This window comes from Tetrao urogallus, assembly GCF_951394365.1.
Source record: "Tetrao urogallus genome assembly, chromosome: 2".
Taxonomy (NCBI): domain Eukaryota; kingdom Metazoa; phylum Chordata; class Aves; order Galliformes; family Phasianidae; genus Tetrao; species Tetrao urogallus.
Window position 1 is genome coordinate 50,835,198 of NC_136814.1, and position 20,163 is coordinate 50,855,360.

The window sequence follows — 20,163 nt, forward strand, 5'->3', positions numbered from 1 at the left end:
ACCTGCCGAGTAGCCTAGATTAGCGCCTTCTAACTTCCGTCTGTTCAGGACAGTGTTGAGGACTGCATGGGCAACATTTTCCTAGCAACAGTGCTGTCATAGTGGCTGTGAAACAGTGGATCACCTCCACTGGTGCATATTTTTACAAGCGTAGCATGCAGGCTTTTGTTCATCACTGGTGAAAATGCATAGCTAATGATGGTGACTATTGAAAAAGTGTTTTGTAGCTAAGAAGTAACTCTATCACATGTGTTACTGTGCTCTGTGCATCTGTTGTTTCTGTGGAAATAAATAGGAGGCATTACTTTTGGAGTGACCTATGTACAATTAACTATGACTTTTCAGAGTACATTACTGTTTTTAATTAAAGCGTTTTCATACATGTGTTCGTGTGCATTTATTTCAATAAGGGAAAACCTGTAAGTATCTGTAACTAATTTTCTGTGCAGACTACATGTCAGGAGAGTTGGATTGCTAATGTACTCTGAAAAACTAATGATGCAAGAGTGTACAGTTAATCAGAATGTTATGCACTTAACTCCTACAAGTTAGTGTTGTCTATATGATGATGCTTTTGGTTAGTGAATAAATCGTACGATAGCTTTGAATGTTCTTGTGTCACTATTTCATGGTTCCTTACTATAACTAAAGCAATGCAAAAAATACTCATGTTTCACACACATCTGGATGTTTAAATAATTCATGATTGTGACCTACTTACCAATAAGGTTAATGCATTGTTTTTTACCTTGCGCATTTCCTGCATACCTATAAACTAAGTACAGAGACTGTGGGATAAAAGAATGGAGTTTTTCTTCAAGTCAGCACTCACTATACAGAAGAAACCACTCAGTAATTTTGCCTAAAGGTGTTATGATACTGGGCCAGTGAATGCAGTGTGATAGAGAAGCTCTTTCATTTGGTATTTTCTGTTGGTTCTTTTCATCTTGTAAGGAATCTTCAGTGGTATTGTTAATATTTGAGTACTTCTAAAACTTATTCCCATTTTCCCCTTACATTTAGTTAATACTAAGCGTATATGTTAATTTTTGATCTTGTTTCTGATTTTCATTTCATGACTTTTCCATAGATAGCTATGTAGCTTACTTAAACAAAAGCATGAATTTCCAAAGCTACCTAATTACCGTTCTATATATAGTATCAATTTCAAACTGCTTTAGCTCTACAATGTTTTCATAATAGTATCCAGAAGAATCTGGATTTTCATATAAATGCAGTTTGTTGCATCTTTGTGGAATGCTTTCGGAAATTCTGTGAAATGTTTTCCCACAGATAAACATATTGAATGTATTTCTTTCTTGCTTTCTTTAACTGTCTCTGTGAATGGCAACTAGAAGTTAGCCCCTCAAGGGCTTTCTGTGTACCATATGTTGCTTTAAAATGTAAACAAATTTAAACTAATGTACATGTAAACACAATAGCTAAAGATAGGAATTACCACAGGATTCTCAGCTTGGGCTAGTTATTGTTGAGTTTTGTGAACAGGTTTTTAATGCATTATGTGGTGCTATACTATTGATGTTATGAAGCCAGTAGTCAGATTTGATTCTGAATTGACTTTTAAAATATATATTTAGTCATTTGAACACTAAATCTCTACTTTCTTGATGAATAATTAGAAATTTCTATAATAAAAGATGAATAAGAGGCAATTCACTATTTCCAAACAATTTCCCTAATTATTGTATAGAATGGCTAAGAGAAAACAGTGAATAATGATTAGCAAGCAGTAAATCAACTTAGTCCAGTGAATTAATTGTCTAAAGTCTTCCTTGTATTAACATGTCACAGTTCTGCCTATCAACTAAAGTAACTTGCTTAGACCAAGACAAAAAAGCAGCATGGGTGGAAAAGGACGGCCACTGTTTTTATTCCTCAAAGAGAATTTGGCCGTTTTTATTTTTTAAAAATATATTAGAAGTTCTTATGTGATTCTTATGTGATTGATGGATAAAGATAACTTTTCTTGTCAGATTCTTTCAACTCAAAGGATTGAAAGCTCAAATTTTTGAATATGCTTTGATTTTGAAATGTTTTCATTAGGATTACTAGGAAAGCAGCTTGTTGGGTCTTTTTGTTTGTTGGGTTGTTTTTTGTTGTTGTTTGTTTTTGTGTTCTGTTGTGTGTTTTGTTGTGTTGTTTTTTTTTTAAATGATGAGCATGAGAATGGCATGCAAAGCTGTATAGACCTTTCAGTTGGTGCAGCAGCCTGTTTCCTGCCATGGCCAGAGTGGATCCCCTGGGAAGAAGGGAAGAAGAGGGCAAGCATGCTGATACTTCCTGCAGAATGTTCTCACGCTCTCAGAAATTTTCAGTGTAGTTCTTCCTGAACCCTGGAGGGTTAACACTTTGTTTTCCATAACTCTTGATGGATCCTAGGCAGCCATGTTCATCAATCCTATAGGCGCTTTTCTGTAGATCCTGAACATGAGGCCAAGTGTCAAGATTTTATTAGGTTGGCAGGGGTTTGTTTTTCCAGTTGTTGTTCTTGTGAACAGGTTGCATGTTACATAAAGATACAGATCTAGAAAATTGAAAGATTGTGTTTTAGTTTTTGAGCTTAGTTTATTTTCTTATGACTTTTTAAACTATATATTACACCGTTAGCACAGAGTATTAATTCTTTTATATCCAACTGTAAAACGATGTTGCTTTTTGAGAGTGTTGATGAAAGGGCATTCTGATTTTAGATCTTCATTAGCTTGTTTCTTTTAGTGACTAGCCATTGCAGTGGGAGCGTCTTCGGGGGGAAGAGGGAAAAGAGAAAGATCCTTGGGAGCACAGAGAAACAAAAGCAAGCTTTTTTACTTGACATCAAAACATAATAAAACTACTAGTCCTTCAGTAATCAAAACCACATTTGAATATGTTACATCAATGCTAATTAAATTATCAATAAATTATCAATACAAGGACCACATAGATGGTGAAGGGCCTGGAGCATCTCCCTTATGAAGAAAGGCTAAGTGAACTGGGTCTGTTTAGCCTTGAGAAAAGAAGACAGAGAGGGGACCTGATCCAAGTCTATAAATATCTAAGGTGTAGGGGGCAGAGTGGCAAGGCCAGACTGTTTTCAGTGGTGAGTGGAGACAGGACAAGGGGAAATGGCCAGAAACTGCAGCATAGGAAGTTCCGCACAAATGTGTGCAAGAACTTCTTTACAGTGAGGTGACGGAGCACTGGAACAGGCTGCCCAGGGAGGTGGTGGAGTCTCCTTCTCTGGAGATGTTCAAGACCTGCCTGGATGCCTACCTGTGCGACCTGCTGTAGGGAACCTGCTTTGGCAGGGGGGTTGGACTCGATGATCTCTGGAGGTCCCTTCCAACCCCTGCAATTCTGTGATTCTGTGAAAATATGAATAGTTATCATTTTTAATCTAATATTGGAAAGCTAAGAGTGCATTTTATAAACTCCTTGAACACATATGAAGAAGTCTTTGATTAAAAACTAGTCAAATATAATACAGGTTGGCCTAAGACATTGAGGATATTTCAGTGGTTTTGATGGTTAGGATCAATGGGCATCTAAGGAATACAAAGCAGTGCATTTGGGATAAGCAAGAAAAGTGGGTCCTGTTTAAAACCAACCCAGAAAATATGCTATATTAGAAGTGAATAGACACTACTGTTCCGGTTAAATGATTGCTTCTTTTAAGCATTCTACCTGGGCAATAGATATAGTCTTGTGTCTAATCCTGACCGCATTACATTGATGTATTGTTTTGAAAATACACTCTGTCATGTACCCAGCAGTATTCCAAACAGCAGATTTTTGATAAAAATCAGTTACAGAAAGTAGTTTCCCTTATTAAGCACCAGTGTTGTAAATCTGTTTTCTTCCAATGGGGAATTATTGATTGAAACGCATATGAAATCTAACACACATAAAACAAGACAAAAAGAGCATTACCAGTGAGGTGTGGGAGCACCTCTTCCCTGTACTCATTCCAGACCTCACCATCTTCCACCCTGGAAAACACTAGTTTTTTTCAGAAACAGAGTGGGAACTGGCATTGTCTGTTTGGTTTTAGCAACACTCATGCTGTGTCAGAGTCATTTGCCCATGACTTCCAGGTTCTTTCTAACCAGTGTGCATTTATGTGATGTCAGGACTTCAGGACTTCATTTTGCTTGTGTTCTGTACCAATCTTCCTTTGTTACCTTACTATCTCCCCTTTTGCCTTTACATCCTTTCTTGATCTTTACCTATTTCTTTTCTTATGCTTTCTGGGTTTAGAAAAGCTATGAGATGCTACTCATAGCAGTAAATTATAGAGCAATAAAAGAGTAAATTTTCACTTTATCTGGGTGATTGAACTAGTAAAACGCTAGCTCTAGATCTCTTGGAAAGTGACTCTTTTTAACTTCTAACAGTTGAAACTAAAAGGCTAGCTGCTTTTTTTCCTTTTCCTTTTCCTTTTCCTTTTCCTTTTCCTTTTCCTTTTCCTTTTCCTTTTCCTTTTCCTTTTCCTTTTCCTTTTCCTTTTCCTTTTCCTTTTCCTTTTCCTTTTCCTTTTCCTTTTCCTTTTCCTTTTCCTTTTCCTTCTTTTCCTTTTCCTTCTTTTCCTTTTCCTTCTTTTCCTTTTCCTTCTTTTCCTTTTCCTTCTTTTCCTTTTCCTTCTTTTCCTTTTCCTTCTTTTCCTTTTCCTTCTTTTCCTTTTCCTTCTTTTCCTTTTCCTTCTTTTCCTTTTCCTTCTTTTCCTTTTCCTTCTTTTCCTTTTCCTTCTTTTCCTTTTCCTTCTTTTCCTTTTCCTTCTTTTCCTTTTCCTTTTCTCTCTAGTTTTCATATGTGAGTCACCATCCCTAGAAGTATTCATGAAACATTTAGATTTGATACCAGGGGACATGGTTTAGTGGTGAAATATTGGTGGTAGGTGGACTAAATGATCTTGAAGGTCTTTTTCAATCTTGATGATTCTATGTGAGAATTGGCTTTGGCTCTTTTTGTAGAAGGTGTGCTACCTTCTCAGAGTACCTGAGAGGAGACAGATGGAGCATACTTCCAAATGTTAAGTATTATTTGTTTATTGATTGTTCCATCTGTATACCAGATGTACTTTAGAAGATCGGGGAGCATGGTATGTATGCCAGAGGTGGATGGATTTTGGTTTTTGTGATTTCTGCTTTTTTTCCCCTTTCATGCTTAGGCCAAAGCACTGGGAAATAAGGCAAGTCTTTTAAAAAGAGGTAATTATATTATAGGTTACTTTGGAGAAAAGTTGTAGTTTGTGTTTATCCGCATACGGTTGAAAGAGCAGAGGTGATCAAAATACCAAATCTGCAAGTGATGTAAGTCTCAGAAGACAGAATAAAATTAAAGAGAGAAATTACTAGGAGAAAATACAAAGGACTATCATTAGAAACCGAAATAAATGACCAAATATTTACACTTGGCATGATAACATTTCGAAAGGTAATGAAGAATGTTGGGTGATTTGAGCTTTCCTCCTTTATGATTGAGTGTGTCTGGCAGTTGTGTGGTTCCTAATATTTTTATATATGTATTTATATATATAAATATATATATACACATACATATGCATAGTATGCATAATATACTTTTTCTTGTATGTTCCTACTGCCTACCAGAGAACAGCCATTCTGAACAGCTGCTGCAGCCTTTGAAAATGTCGCTATTATCGTGCATGCTGTCGATGGGATTTGTTGTTCATTAGTCAACATTGACTACTGGAGGAAGCAGTGAAGTGAGCTATGTAACAATAGTTTAATTACTGTGAGCTATCTTAGGGCAATGATTGGATGTTTTCCTAATAAATCTTTTATTAACAAAATTAAGTATGTTCATTTTCTTTTTGAGAACAACATTAGTCTGTCACTACCTAAGTTGACTGACATGGAAGAAGTTGACATTACAACTGATTTTCTTAAAAATGCAGCCAAACAGCAAAACTTGATAGGATAGTACTTCTATGATTGTGAGAATAAAATGTCAAGTATGCCTTGCATTTGCATGTCTGAACATTTGGTATAGATGTACATGCGCATTATTATTTTGTTAATGGAGGCTGTTTTTTCACAGCATTATATTGCTGCTTCACTTTGTGTCGTCTTGTAAAGATTAGCTCAATATCTAGAGTGCAATCTGGTATAAATCATTGGTAGGTGTTTCCTGAATGTAAACTTAAGGCTAGAAGGCTCATTCTGGATTTCGTGGGGGGGGGAGGTTGGGGAGTTGAAGGCGTTTTGTTTTGGGTTTAAAGTATAAAAGTACTAGAGCTTGATAGTTTAAGGAATCCATTGTGTATTGTCCCTAGCAGATGTTCTTAAATAACATCAGCATGCATATAAATGTAAATTGCAATAAGCCCTTTGTTATTCACCCTTTTTGTTTTTTTTAAATCATAAATGTATCTTCTGATTTCAAATTAATTGTAAAGACATTGTACAGGGAATTACTGTCTCACAGGTAAATGTTATGTACATTAAGTGATGCAAATAGATCCATGTTCGTGATTGCTATTACCAGTTGATGGCAAGTCTCATCAGTTTTTTTAGTACTAATGATTTTCTTAGGAATGATAGCATCTAAGTTAGTGGAACCAAACATCTGAGCTAAGGATAAATTTTTAAGAATAAGCTATGAAGGACAAACACAAGATTTTTTTTATTAGTTACATTAAATTGTGAGGAATTCTGAACTGACTGTAAAGGATTTAATGCTGTGGTGATATTTGCTTTTTCCATGCATACATGGTTCGGGCTGTGGGACTGAGCCGTTGTCTTAGAAAAAAAATACTTTTTGTAATTAAAAAAAAAAAAAAATCATTATAGGAATTTTTAAAAACTAACTTTGTTTTCCTTAGCATTTCAAGGGAAAACAAATTCTGAAAATACCCTTTTGTCTTACAAAATGCCAAGTCGAGAAGCCTGAATAGATGTGGTCATATCATGTCATCATAGTCCTACAAAGAGCTTTAATTGTTATTATGGCAAATATATGCTGCAGATGTGTTAGTATCTCCACATAATTGCTCAGTGTGCATCCAGAACAATGGACCAGTGGTCCAATCTTGTCCCTCTACTATAAAAAAGAATTTCAATTAATGCTGGCCCAGTTACTTGAGATGGAATATGTGTATGATTGAACAGTGGGCTGATGGGTATTTGCCATCTTGGTCTCTGTGTTTTTAAGTGTTAAATATTTAGAAGCACAGTAAGCATTCTGTGAATGCCCTAGATCTGTGCATTTCCCATGTAGTGCTTTTAGTTGAATGAGTTGAGGGAATTAGAAAGTGAATTCTGACTTGACTGAAATATGCAATTAATGTGACCTAGATGATTTCGTACCTGTAGATCTGCTGTCATGTTAAGCTTTAGAAAATATGTTGGTATGCAGTGATTCAATTGAGCATATGCGAAAGGAAGCAGCTCATAAATGTGAGGGCTGTTCCAGAAGTAATGTTTCCTATTTTATTCTGTTGGCCCATGATATCAAGGAAGATGGAGGTGGTACAGCAGTACATGTTGAAAACCTTCCTTCAGTACCCTATTATATATTGCTCCCATGCAACAGGTGGCAGTAGAGGGGCAGTCTGACAAATGGTGTTCAATGTAGAAGTGCTTGAGAAGCAAAGGTGCTGAACTGAATTCCTCCATGCAGGAAAAATGGCACCCACTGAGTGCCATTCACCTGACATGCATCAGCACTTGCTAGATGTTGGTGGAGACCAAGCAGTGGATGTGAGCATAGTGAGACAATGGGTGTGCATTTCAGCAGTAGCAACCATGACATAAAAGACAAATCATATTCTGAATGGCCATGCAGGTAAGTGCAGCACACAAGCTGTCGTTCATACTGACAGAAATGCATAATTAATAGTGGTGACTGTTGAAGGATAGCTGAGAAGTTGCTTTGTCAGTTAGTGTTATTGTGCTCTTTGTATCTGCAGTAGTTTCTATGGAAATAAAAAGGAGGCAGTACTTTTGAAGTGACCTACTTAATATATATTTCTGAAATCACTGTGCATACACAAAATGGAAGCTGCAAGCTGAAGGACCAGGCTGGCCTATAAATATTTTTTAATGCTTTTTGTTGTTATTGGTCTTGTTAAGCTAGAAAGCTTTTATTGAGTGTTTTGAAAGAGAAACTTTCAAAGAGAAAGCTTTAGGTCAATTTGTATGTGTTTTCCTGGAGTACAGGGATTGAAGGATAGAAGCTAAACATTTAAGGAGACTGTGTGCTGTGCTGCAGTAAAGTAAAGGTTTGGCTCTTTGAGCAGCAAGTAACGTGCTTCCAGGTGGCTTTTAAAGCAAACATTCTGCATCTGTACAGCCCCAACAGACAACTGATTTTTAAATCGGAAATGTTGTCATTTGTGTTTTTGTCTGTGATATCCAGCAGTTACTGCTTGTTAAGCAAGTTATGAGATCTAAATGTTCTAGAGAAAGGAACTGAGAGATGTGTCTGACGTAGGATGTAATTTGTGTGTTCTATGACACCCATGTCACATATATTAGTGGGTGAGTTTTAATGAGACAGCTGGGTTGTGCCAACAGCTCCCTGCTTCTAAAGTGTCTGAGCCTCCTCTGTTTTTTTTCCCCTACTTGTGTGGTTCTTTCCTTTGTGCTCATTCACGCATATGTTAGTAACGTTCAGCTGCTGGAAAGCCATTTTTACTCACTGGGCAACCAGTAAAGTAACTCCTTTATGCCTTTTCTGCCAGTTCAGTCAGCTGACCTGGTTCAGCAACAGTTCGACATGAAAAGAGGGATGCAGGATGAGATGGGTGGAAGGGCTGCATCTGCCCACCTCTTCCATTATGGCTAAGCTGTAAGTTGGCTCAGGATTTCATTATGGAAGTACTGGTCAACCTCAGCAATTACTACCCGAATTTCAAGTTACAGATCACTTGGGATAAATTGGTAATGTCACTATTGGAGGTTTGCTGACATCTCTTGAGGTTTGTTACATCTTTGATTTTTTTTTTTATAGTCTTTGCAGCAGCACTTTTAATCTTCATTTACTTGTCTCCTTTCTTCATTGATACATCACTTTATAAATTTCATGTGGTTTTTTGAGTCCTTTTTGTTTGTATCAGCTTTTGTTCTCAGATTCTGAAAAGTATATTAAAACTTTTCTTCAAGAGAAAATTATCCTGTTTGAAGTCAGCCTGGCTTTATGAACCAGCATTATTTCCCTCTCCCCCCACCCCCCCGCCCTGTTTGGCCTACAGTGGTCTGGATCTGTGGAAGGAAACCCATGAACACACAGGCAAGGGGTTGTTTTTCAGCAGTAGTTCTCTGTTGTAGGCTGTTACGGCAGAGACACCATCCCACATGCTGAAGCAGATACTTGGGTTATTTTGCTTAAAATTGAGTGCAGGAGGATGATCTGTTACCTCATTGTACCTAGGTTACATTCATAGACGAACTCCATAGCTTTTAGCTTCCTCCCTTGTTGACAGTCCTGACATACTTTATATTAACAAGAGTTTGTAGTCACAATATTTTAATTCCTTTCATTTGCTGCAAATGTTTTTATATTAACCTTGGTGTGAGTGTAGGGTAAATATTAGCTGTCTAGATACCCTGTAAAATCAAACCAAAACCATAGCCATCACCTTCAAACAGTCTGTGATTCTTCTTAACACTTACTGGTTGCATTTATGTTTGTTCTATATTTCAAGTTCACAAGGGCCAGAATTTTTAGTTTCTCTCAGCATCAGAATTCTTTAATTTCTCAGTGAAGGTGAATATTGATTTTGCTGCCAACATTGCCCAGACCAAGTGAAGACATTGGACAAAGCTTCCTTTTCCAGGTTGTTGATCGTTCAGTTTGCAGGCATCTGGATGAGATCTTTGATATCTTGTTATTTCTTCATTAAAACTTATTCAATTAGGACTTTTTGCAAGGAAGAGGAAACAGCTCTGGTCCGAAGAGAGTTTATACTTCAGTCAACAGCGCTAGGAGTTTCAGCTTAGTATGTGACTGTTTTTGCTGGAACTGACTGTTTTCTAATCCCTTGCTATTTAAGATGCTGTTTTGTGGCATTATAGCATAAATGTCACAACCTCTTATTTTATGACTGTCTGGGAAAAATGAGGCCCAGTTTATTCATAACTCACATAAACCCTCTAAAACTTATCTTGTTGGGTTGGGTTTTTTTGGTTTTCGTTTTGGTTGTTTTTTAGACTAGCTTCAAATTTCACACTGTAGTGGGTTTTTCCAACTAGTCTTTTCAGTCTGTTTCTGCTTTTTAAATGTGCTGGGTAGTTACTTGGCTTCACAATGGTTGGTACGGTATTTCCCGAGAAAGCATATCCTTTCAGCTTACACAGAAATTCTGAAGACAGAAAGGGAGAGGAGGAGAAAGTAACAGTCAGTCTCTATTAGGGGATGTTTGTATGTATTTGTGCGTGCCTGTAGATAAGTGCGTTTATTTGTATTTGTGCCTGCATTTATCTGAATTTACCAAATATGTGTCCACATTGGTCTAAATAGTGTTTTTAAGCTTTGAAAATGAGCTTAATATTGGTAGAATTTGATTCCTGCTTTGCGAGCATAGAATAGAATGAATGTGTTTGCATGGAATTCACTTTCCAAAGACATGTAATGATTTTACATTTTTTTATTTCTGAAGCATTGGGGTACAAAAGTACCCTAGTTATGCTTTTTAGAAGTCTGTATAATTGTATTATTCTTTGTGGTATTATTTGCTATGTGTTATGTTAGGTACCCATAAAATGATAATAAAATGGTATTTTTCAGACCATAAGGACTCATTCACAAGCACAAATGTGAAAATCAGCATTGTTCAAATGCTGATGCTACTTATTCAGACAAGTAGCTACTTGTTCTGGGAGGTAATATTGCCCACTCTTTTAGATACTGGAAGTATTTCACTCTTCGTATACTTAGTAATCTCTCTGAATCAAAGCGTTCCTGAAATTTTATCATAAGGAATTCACTAACTTCACCTTTAATAGCTCCACTTGAAACAGATTTGTGTCAGAAACATGTGGTCCAAACAGCTGTCACGCAAAAGCATTAAAGCAAACAAACAAACAAAAAAACCCTGCAAGTCTGGTGAACTCAGAAATCTGTTTTGCATGATGCTTTGATTATTTTTTTATCTTCCCCTTTAATGGAAATAATCCGAAATACATCCTTCAAGGAAAACCTCTCACATAGATATTCAACATAAAGACATAGTTAAAATAAACAGGTATGTTTGAACAGATGTGCCTTTTTAACATAGAGCTTAAGGACTTCAAATTTATAGTTTAACTTCCCAGGGCAATTCCAATTAGTTTATCATATGTCAGCAGAGCCGCGAAAGTCACAGAGAACAAAACAGGATTTCGATGAAAATTGCAGACTGAGTCAGTCGATGTGAGAGCATCTGCCTTGTGTTATGAGCTTGGGTTTCATTAGAAATTGAAAATTCTATCGTTGTGTTGGCATAATCTCTCCAGTTCCAAAAGGCCATTTAGTTTTCTGACAGTTGCTCTGTTTCCATTACCCGTGTTTTGGGACAAGGAGTCTCCTTGCTGCGCGGGGCTGCAGAGCTCACTGATTCAACTGCCGTTTTCCATCATGGGGTTTTTCTTTGGGACTCTGGTTACTGAACTGCTCTGGACTCTTCCTGTCCCATTAATGCTCTAATTTCTCAGGGAAATAAAGGGAGTGAGGTTGGTTTAGTGAAGTATAAACAAATTTTACAAGGTTGTTTAAATCTTAATGCCTGGAAAATGGTTTGTGTGAATTATTTTACTGTTTTGAGTGGTTTTTCATGGCAGTATTCCCCACAGTTGTAAGTGGGAAAATAAGTGGTCTGGAATGAAAAATACATTGCGTAAAGTGATAAAAGAAAACGAGATTGTGAATATTTCGTTTTGCCTAATGGATGAGATGACACTGGGCATAAAAGTCAGATGTGTGATCACGAGAGATGTAAATACAAAAACTCCGATTCTGAGTGGAAACGTCACTGGAAGAAAATCTTGTTTTGGAAAAAGTGGAATTAATTTGGTACTGCTCCATCTAACAGTGGATAAATAAATGCAAGCTTATTGTTCTGACTGTGCAATTCACCAAACAATGCTGCAAGTTTAACAGGGGCTTTCCTCAGCCATGCTTGAATTTCTTTAAAAGCTGTAAGATTTCATTTTAAAGTTCTTTTTTCTTTTCTGTTTTTTTCCCTCCTAAATAAGAGTTTCTCTGGGGATACTTAGCAAATGCCAGTTAAATCTTGAGTTTTAATGCAGTGTTCAGAGAGCTTTTATCCAAGTAAACAGCATTTTATTAATTGTTTTCCATTTTTTTCTTCTGCCTCTCATTTCAGAACGGTTTGATCACCACTGTCCCTGGGTAGGCAACTGTGTGGGGAAAAGAAACTACAGATTTTTTTATATGTTTATTTTATCTCTGTCCTTTCTGACAGTCTTTATATTTGCATTCGTTATCACCCACGTCATTCTTCGTAAGTATGCTGGTGAAATCAGATTACGTATGTAGCCATTTGCTTGAGTTTTTTACTTTTAATTTAATCTTTTAATCATTCAGGGTTTATTTATTTATTTATTTGCCTTTTCTCTAAAGCTTCATAACCCTCAGCAACTCCCATTCTGGTCTCCAGCAGACCCTGGTCATGGTAGTCATTGACTTAACATTGATTTTTCCTTGATACGGTGTTAATTTTCTTGATTTTAATCATTTTGTAGACAGTTTATTGGAAAAGCAGCACACATGACCAAGTTAGCATCATTTTCCCAAAGAGCTTTTGTTCTTAGATCTGAGCTATTTTACACTTTTTTTTGTTGGTTTCATCTTTCTTGACCCTGTTTTTAACATGTTACTTTCATTTGCATAGACATTCTGCGAATGACTACTTTGTAATGTAGTGAATCAGATGAGATATAGGAACGTGAATATTCATAAGTTTGATTTTTGTTTGTGTTCTAGATTGGGTTTAAAGATAGGATATTTTCAAGACTTCTGGGTGATGGGTGTTATTTTTGTTTTTTGTTCCTCTGTGCATACAACAAATTGAGTTAACTCCTATGTGACGATAACCCAATTTGCACTGATAAGTTATGAGTTATCTTTAAAGAATTTCTGTATATTTTGGGAGTTCTAGATCCATTCTCATTAGGAAACTTAAAAGTTTTACTAATTACATAGGATAGTGCTTTGAGCAGTACTTCTTCAGTCATTTTGAAATGTTTGGGTTTTTTTAATTTCTTTATATACTTTATTGCAAAGGAAGCCTGATAGAAATAATTGTAGTTTATAGTTCTTTTATAACGCTAATTTGATAATGGTGATATTTAGAGAATGTTTTACTGGAAAATATGCCAGATTGTTTTCAGTTTCCTTACTTACACTGTGCTGAGATGAAAGTTTGAAAAACAAACTCCTGCTCTTATTCCTGATTCATTAAAGAGTGGTAAAAGTACTGAGTGGCTGTCTGAGATGTAGCATTAGATCCAGAGGCACTGACTTTGGGGAGTCTGGATCAAGTTGTTCTCACTGCCAGACAAAGCATTTTTAATATCAGTTGAAAGAGCAGAGAAAAGACATCCATGTTGGTTTAAAAGGGAAAAGTTACTACTGGAAAGAAAACATTTTCCTCTAATATTCAAATCCTGGCATACGTGAGCATATACATGCGCAGAAGACAGCAGCTCATTTTCTGCCATCTCAGTCTGTTAGAATTCAGTAGTTAAAAATGTGATTGGTCTGACAATGTAAAGCTACTTTTGAAGCTAACCTATCTTTATTTCCCAAAGACAGCAAAGCTTTTTTGCAGATTTCAGTGTGCGAATTACCAGTATTATGCTAGTATTTCAACATTTGTGTCAAGTGGATTTATCCAGTAGATTTTAACTTCACAGTGTCCATATCTAATTCTGTGTGAATTAGACAAAGATCAGAGAAATTATTTGTGCCTCCATGTGGCTGAGAAACGCTACAGCTTTGTATAGGTGTTACAGATAATGTACAGTAAAATTCTAAATGCTGACTTGCCTAAGTGAATCAGCTGTAAAACATTTTCTCACCGTGAAGTTTTATCTATCTTGGATGAGATAGGAAAAACCTCCATAATTCTAAAGACTGATCCTCAAAGGCAATGGAAGTAGGTATGAGCTGTGAGTAGTTACTAGATGTTTTACTATATTTAAGCTTCAAGTTCAGCTTTCAAATTTAAGATTTTCTTTACTGTATCCAGAAAGAAGTTCTTCACAAATGTAGCCCCTGAACTCTTTGCCTACCATGCTTCAGAAACTCTCCTGTTCGTCTTCCTAATAGCAATCAACCGTGAGCTGTCTAGCAGTTATAGTCCTTGAGCTGATGCACAACATTAAGCAGGAGGCTCAGTTGCTTAATCTGAATCTCTGCAGTTTGCACAAAGTGATTTGGTAACACACTGTTAACTTAACTCACATTCAGTTGGCTTGGATAAAGTCTTGAAACCTGGGGCTGCTTTTTTCTGCAGTGTTTCAAAGGTCATTCATAGATATTTCCACATGTCCTGGCCAAATCCTGGATTCCAGAGAAAATCGTGCTGACTTTAGTCAAATCCTGTTCTTAGCCTCTTCCAAAGATGATCCTTGCAGGATTACTGTCCCATCAGCAACACTTCATTTTATATATCCTGAATTATTTTGAGTACCTTCTGACAATAATCTTTTAATAAGGAACCGAGATGTTTATTAGCAACTTGGAGGCATTTATGTTTTTTTTTAATAAGTAAATATGCATTTAATAGTTCATCCTGATAGGAATGGGGAAGTTCCTTCTCTAACCTTGTTGATTACATAGGAAACAATTTTATTCTAAAATCACTTTATACAAATTCATTTTTAATATATCTTACAAGCTGCCATTTTTCTAATTTTTGGTGAACCTAAGTGATGATTAGAAATGAGATGCAGCAAACTTCTTATTTTCTTACAGCCTTATTTTTGAGACCTCCCTTTCAAATGTTTCCCTTCAAGGATTAGGAATCTTTGCACAGAGTATTAAATATGATAAACTGACTTTATCAGTCAGATACTTGAAAGATATATCCTGCAAGATTTTCTTCCATCTCCCCAAGCGTTTCAGTACTAGTATCTATCTACAGATTTTTTCATCTGTTTGAGTTACTACTGTTTCAGGTGTATGTTGCAGTAAGTAACCTTTCTCTTCTGATACGCTGGGAACAGCTTGGAAGAGTGTGAGCAGCAGTAGGGAATAGAGATCACATTTACCTGCTGCCATTGCCATTAAGGATCTTAAAAACAGTAAGAACATAGTGGGATGTTCCAATAGCCTTGTGCCTCAAGGTTAAGGCTAAGGCTATGAGCCTGAAAAGGCTCAGAGACACAAGGTAAGTAACTTTGCCTTTTTAATGGTGAACAGTAAAATTGGCCACACAGATCTCGAGAGGCAGTTGTGTGTGTATAAATATCCACACACTGACATTTCTCATTTGTTGAAAAGTTATCTTAATCAGGATTTTTCTGTTTTCAGACCTGCAGATGGATTTAGCTGAAAGGAAAATTTCAATCTGATGCATTTAAAAAATTTAAATTGCACAGTAAAATGCAAAAAGAATGTGTCTTATGTAATGCTGTTTCTACAGACTAATTCATTTTTGTGTATTTAGTTTCATATTTATCAGCCAATTGTCAAATTGCCCTATTTGGTGAATATCTAATGATTATAGAGCTGAAGTGGATGCCTCTCCATCTGTAGTTCATTTGTGTGTTCAGTTCCGGAGCTCCTTTGGCTGGTAGATATTCTCTTGTTTTCCCAGAGGCAATTAGCATCTATTAGAAAAACCTTCTATGCAGGTGCAGTAGGAAGAGGATTAAAGTCTGGACAACTTTGTTTCCAGAATAAAGTGAGAACTGGTGTTTATGATGTAAATTTTCCAAGTCAAGAAGTTGCTTTTTGAAAACAATATTTCGAAAGAAAGAAGTAGGTTACAATTTTTTTTTTAAGATATTAGGTCTGAAAAGAACAGTGAGAAATCTTGTTCAAGGGAAAGTATGCATGCATCAATTTGGTATTACTGAGAAAATATCCTGCAGATGTTATCCTGATAATATAACCTGAGGTTTTTTTTCTGATGTTGCTGCTAAGTAACATAATCTCAGATTCATATTAGTAAGCTTTATCCTATGATTATTTGATTGCTCTTCAAATACTGTGTGCACCATGGTGAAAACAGCCTTTAGTCTGCTTTCTTACTGAATTGATAATTTGGGTTCTGTTCCTACAGGTTCTCAACAAGCAGGGTTCCTCAATGCCCTGAAGGACAGTCCTGCAAGATATCCTTTCACTGAAAAAGTTTTAGATCTTACAGTAACATCTGAGATGTGTATCTGTGTTCTTGTTTTTGCTGGTTATGCATAGTTGGGATTTTATCAGCTAATCATTTCATCACTTCCTGCACTACAGGATTTCTCGCCGCATATTGGAGGTAGGAAAGGAACTAGCCAATTTGGTTTGTTTGGTTTTTGATTCATCATCTTTTGCAAGTAGTACTCTTAACAAAGCTCTGTAGTTCTCATGTGTGACAGAAATTCACTCAATTTATATGTGATGTAATTCGTGATTACACCTTGCACTGTTCCCATGCTGTGGTTTCATTTAAAATATTGAACAATCTTCTGCTCTCGCAATAGAAATGATGTGAAATGGCCAATTTTTGTCAGGATAGAAAAAACACGTTGTGAAACAACTGAAGTCATAATCTGTCCCTGAAGAGTTCAGTTCCTAGAAATATTCTTACATCAACTTGCTCTTTTTTTAGGTAAGTATTTTCAAGTGTCAACTTCAGTTAGGATATATAAAAATATACATATGAATACAGGGGGGTCTGATATTCTGTAAATGTTCTTTTTACCACTTCAGGTAAGCTTTCTGTATATTTTCTACTCAGTGAGAATGGAAAAAGCTTTCTGATCCTACCTCAAAGCAGCTAATGGGGTAAAGTGGGAAGCTGGCAAAAGTTCTCTAGTTTCTTTCTTATATTTCTGTATAGACTCTTAAGTTTCTCACTTGTTATGCATACATTTTGATTGATTCATGTCAGGATAAGTAGTTTGTACCTCTGACAAAGGTACTGTGAAAATAATTATTTCCCATACTTGTGTCAAGGAAACCTCTTCTGGCCATTGTGCATCATACAGTTTGCTCTTTTTTGACAGTAGATTAAAAAGCAAAAACTCCCTTCCTGTGTGCTCAGCAGTTATTCATAACTATATACAAGGCAGACTACTCTTTCCTGGTCGTTTTTCCAAGTGTTAAATTATCCATACTCTGCAAATACAGTGGTCTGTACTGTATGCTAATCACATAGAGCCACTGAGCTGCAAACTCTTTTTTAAGCAAAACCACTGTTCAAATTTTCCTTTTATACAAATAATTTTACAAATCACAAACAAACTATTCTGAATAGCACAATAGTAGTTTCCAAACAAAACTATTATAATTACTCCTCACAAAAGATTATTTGAATTTATTTTTTTTCAAACTGAGAACAGTTTTCAATTGTCCTTAAATTAGAATCTAATTGACTAAGCATTTGAGAATCCCTGTACAGGAACAATGGGCTTCTCATTCATAATTTGCAGTAAGACTAGTGCCAATTTGAGGGGTTCTGTCATGGGAATACCCTGGTTTGATAGTAACCTGTTGGACAATTTGAAAGCTTGGTTACAATTCACAATAAAGAATGTCTGAATAACTGGGTGTTGCATTGTGTAGGCCGGTCTGTTCAGGCACAGGCAACATTGCTTTGTTATTGCTATGTCTATACTGCTAACGAATTTATGTGAGATACCTGATTATGCTAATATGTTATACTTTACTGAAAAAAGATTTTTTTTTTGTATGTTTTGTATTCAACCTAGCATAATTCCAGCTGCTCTAGAGAACTTTTTGGATCTCAGTTTGGGGAACTGAAGGAAGCTTTTTTTGCATTTTCACTCTGGGGAGTGTAATCATAGTAAGAAACATCCTGTTACTGATGTGCTCAGTTATCTGATGAGGTTGCAGAGAACTTCCCTTTGTTTCAGGCCTTTACTCACCTGGTGGTTCTTCCTCTTGATGCGCAGAATTCACCGAGCAGTGCTCATCATCTGTACAGTCTTTAGTATTTCAGGCCTCTCAAAGCCCAGTTACGTTCACATGGGTTGTGCCTAATGTTTTCAGCTTGTTTTACACCTTCTGACCCCCCTGTTAACAACAGTCTACTTTCATATCCATTCTTACATATTCTTCTTGCGTTAGCTATGGCTGTTACACAACCAGTTGAAACTAATATTCTATCTTGTGTTGGTGTGACTCTCCCCATGGCTTGAGGAGATAACAGCAGTTAGAACATGCTGCTCAGCAATGCACTTTGGAATTTGTCTGCTGTTGAAGCAGACTGAGTCATGAAGCTGGCTTTTTAGCCACTTTAAAGTTATACAGGCAATTTATGTTTCTCCATTGATTTTGTCAGAGCAGACCTGCAAAATCCTGTTAACTGATGTTAGAATATTTCATTGCAATTACTTATGTCTATCCATGCTTTTTCAAGCCCATGTCTCTGTGTAATGGGGAGCTGTCATTTTTCTCTTCTATTGATAGGTTCAATGATAAGGGTGTTGTTTGTATCTTTGAAGGCTGTGTCCTTGCTCTGGAATATTTTGAGTTACTGTTGTCTTGGAAACTGACTTCTCTAAAGGTTAGCATACAGTTAGTATACAGATTATTTTTATCCTGCTCTTTTCCAATTGTTGTCTTCCTGATTTATTCTGTTTTTCTAGGATCCAAAGCCTTTTCTGCTTTTGATTCATGCACCCTAAAAAAAATTACAGTTGAGATGTTGCAGAAAATAGCATTCTATGGCTATTCTATGTAAATGAAACTAAATATAAATTAAAAAAACTGTAAACAGGAAGCCATCTATAGAAAGCTGCATTTTTTTTACTTGAGTGTATAGACTTTAGAAGCAGCTTTGTTGTCTTATTGTTGAGATGGTGACTCCTTTAGAATTAAAGGAATTACATAAACTACAGTAACTGTGTGACACTGGATGCTGGCTGACTTTCCTAGAGACCAACCTCCAGTAGTTTGAAATCAAATAAACAAAAGGAGTAAGATATATATGATTAGAAATTAGTCTAATAATGTAGCCTGTATTTTAATGTTTATGCTAAACTTAGCAAATTCTATGCTTCTTGTCTACACTGCTCCCGCTGCAAGAAATTGAAAACATGACGGTTACTCTTGCACTGAAAAAAACACTCAGTTTATGCAGTGTAAACTAAATCAAGGTTGAGACAATTCATTGATTCATTAATGACATTAATTAGCCAGCAATCAATGAACTATATTCAGGATCAGTACCAGTAATAGAAAGGATAAACACCAACATCTAACGTTTAAGAAATGTTGTGTGGATGCTCTACCAGTTCTTGGCAGTTGCTCGCAGAGTGACTTCTGCGTGCATCAAACCAAGCTTTGCTGCTCTAACTTCTTCAAGAACTTTTCTGCCATTTTTTGCAATTCTCATTTATTCAGACTGATGTTTCCTTCAAACAGTTCCTCAGCTACTGTTTAATAGCAGCACAATCATTTGTAGGTTGACAATATTTCCTCTTTAACATGATTAGTTTGGGGCTAATACTATACATATCTGAGAACTTAAGTATCCCCCAGCTATCCAAGCCTAGCCTAACTAAGGATGGGAGAGTTGGAGTTCTTTATGCTGCAGAAGAGAGGCTCTTACTGTGCTCGTTCAGTACCTAAAGGGAATCTGTATCAAAGATGAAGGGAGGAGAACAGATACTTATATTAATTTGAGACACCTGTAGTAACATGACATGGGGTGATGGTTTTAAGTTAGAGGAGGGTAGATTTATCATAAGATGACTTGAGTTGAAAAGGATCAGAACCCCCCTGCTATGCTGTCCAGAGCCACATCCAGCTTGGCCTTGAATGCCTCCAGGGATAGGGCATCCACAACCTCCTTAGGCAACCTGTTCCAGTGCATCACCAACCTCTGTGTGAAAAACTTCCTCTTAATATCTAGCCTAAAACTCCCCTGTCTTAGTTTTAAACCGTTCCCCCTTGTCCTATCACTGTCCACCCTCATAAACAGTTGTTCTCCCTCTTGTTTATACACTCCTTTCAAATATT

General features: G+C 36.5%; 1 protein-coding gene across 1 annotated transcript in view; it reads left to right on the forward strand.

Moving 5' to 3' along the window:
* Positions 1 to 20,163, forward strand: part of ZDHHC14 (zDHHC palmitoyltransferase 14) — a gene marked incomplete at both ends in the record, with an annotated part of 108,724 nt that overhangs the window by 72,856 nt on the left and 15,705 nt on the right. Inside the window, 2 exons of the mRNA XM_079532575.1 lie at positions 12,326 to 12,463; positions 16,253 to 16,301. Coding sequence (XP_079388701.1) covers positions 12,326 to 12,463; positions 16,253 to 16,301 — 187 coding nt within the window. The remainder of the gene's footprint in view (positions 1 to 12,325; positions 12,464 to 16,252; positions 16,302 to 20,163) is intronic.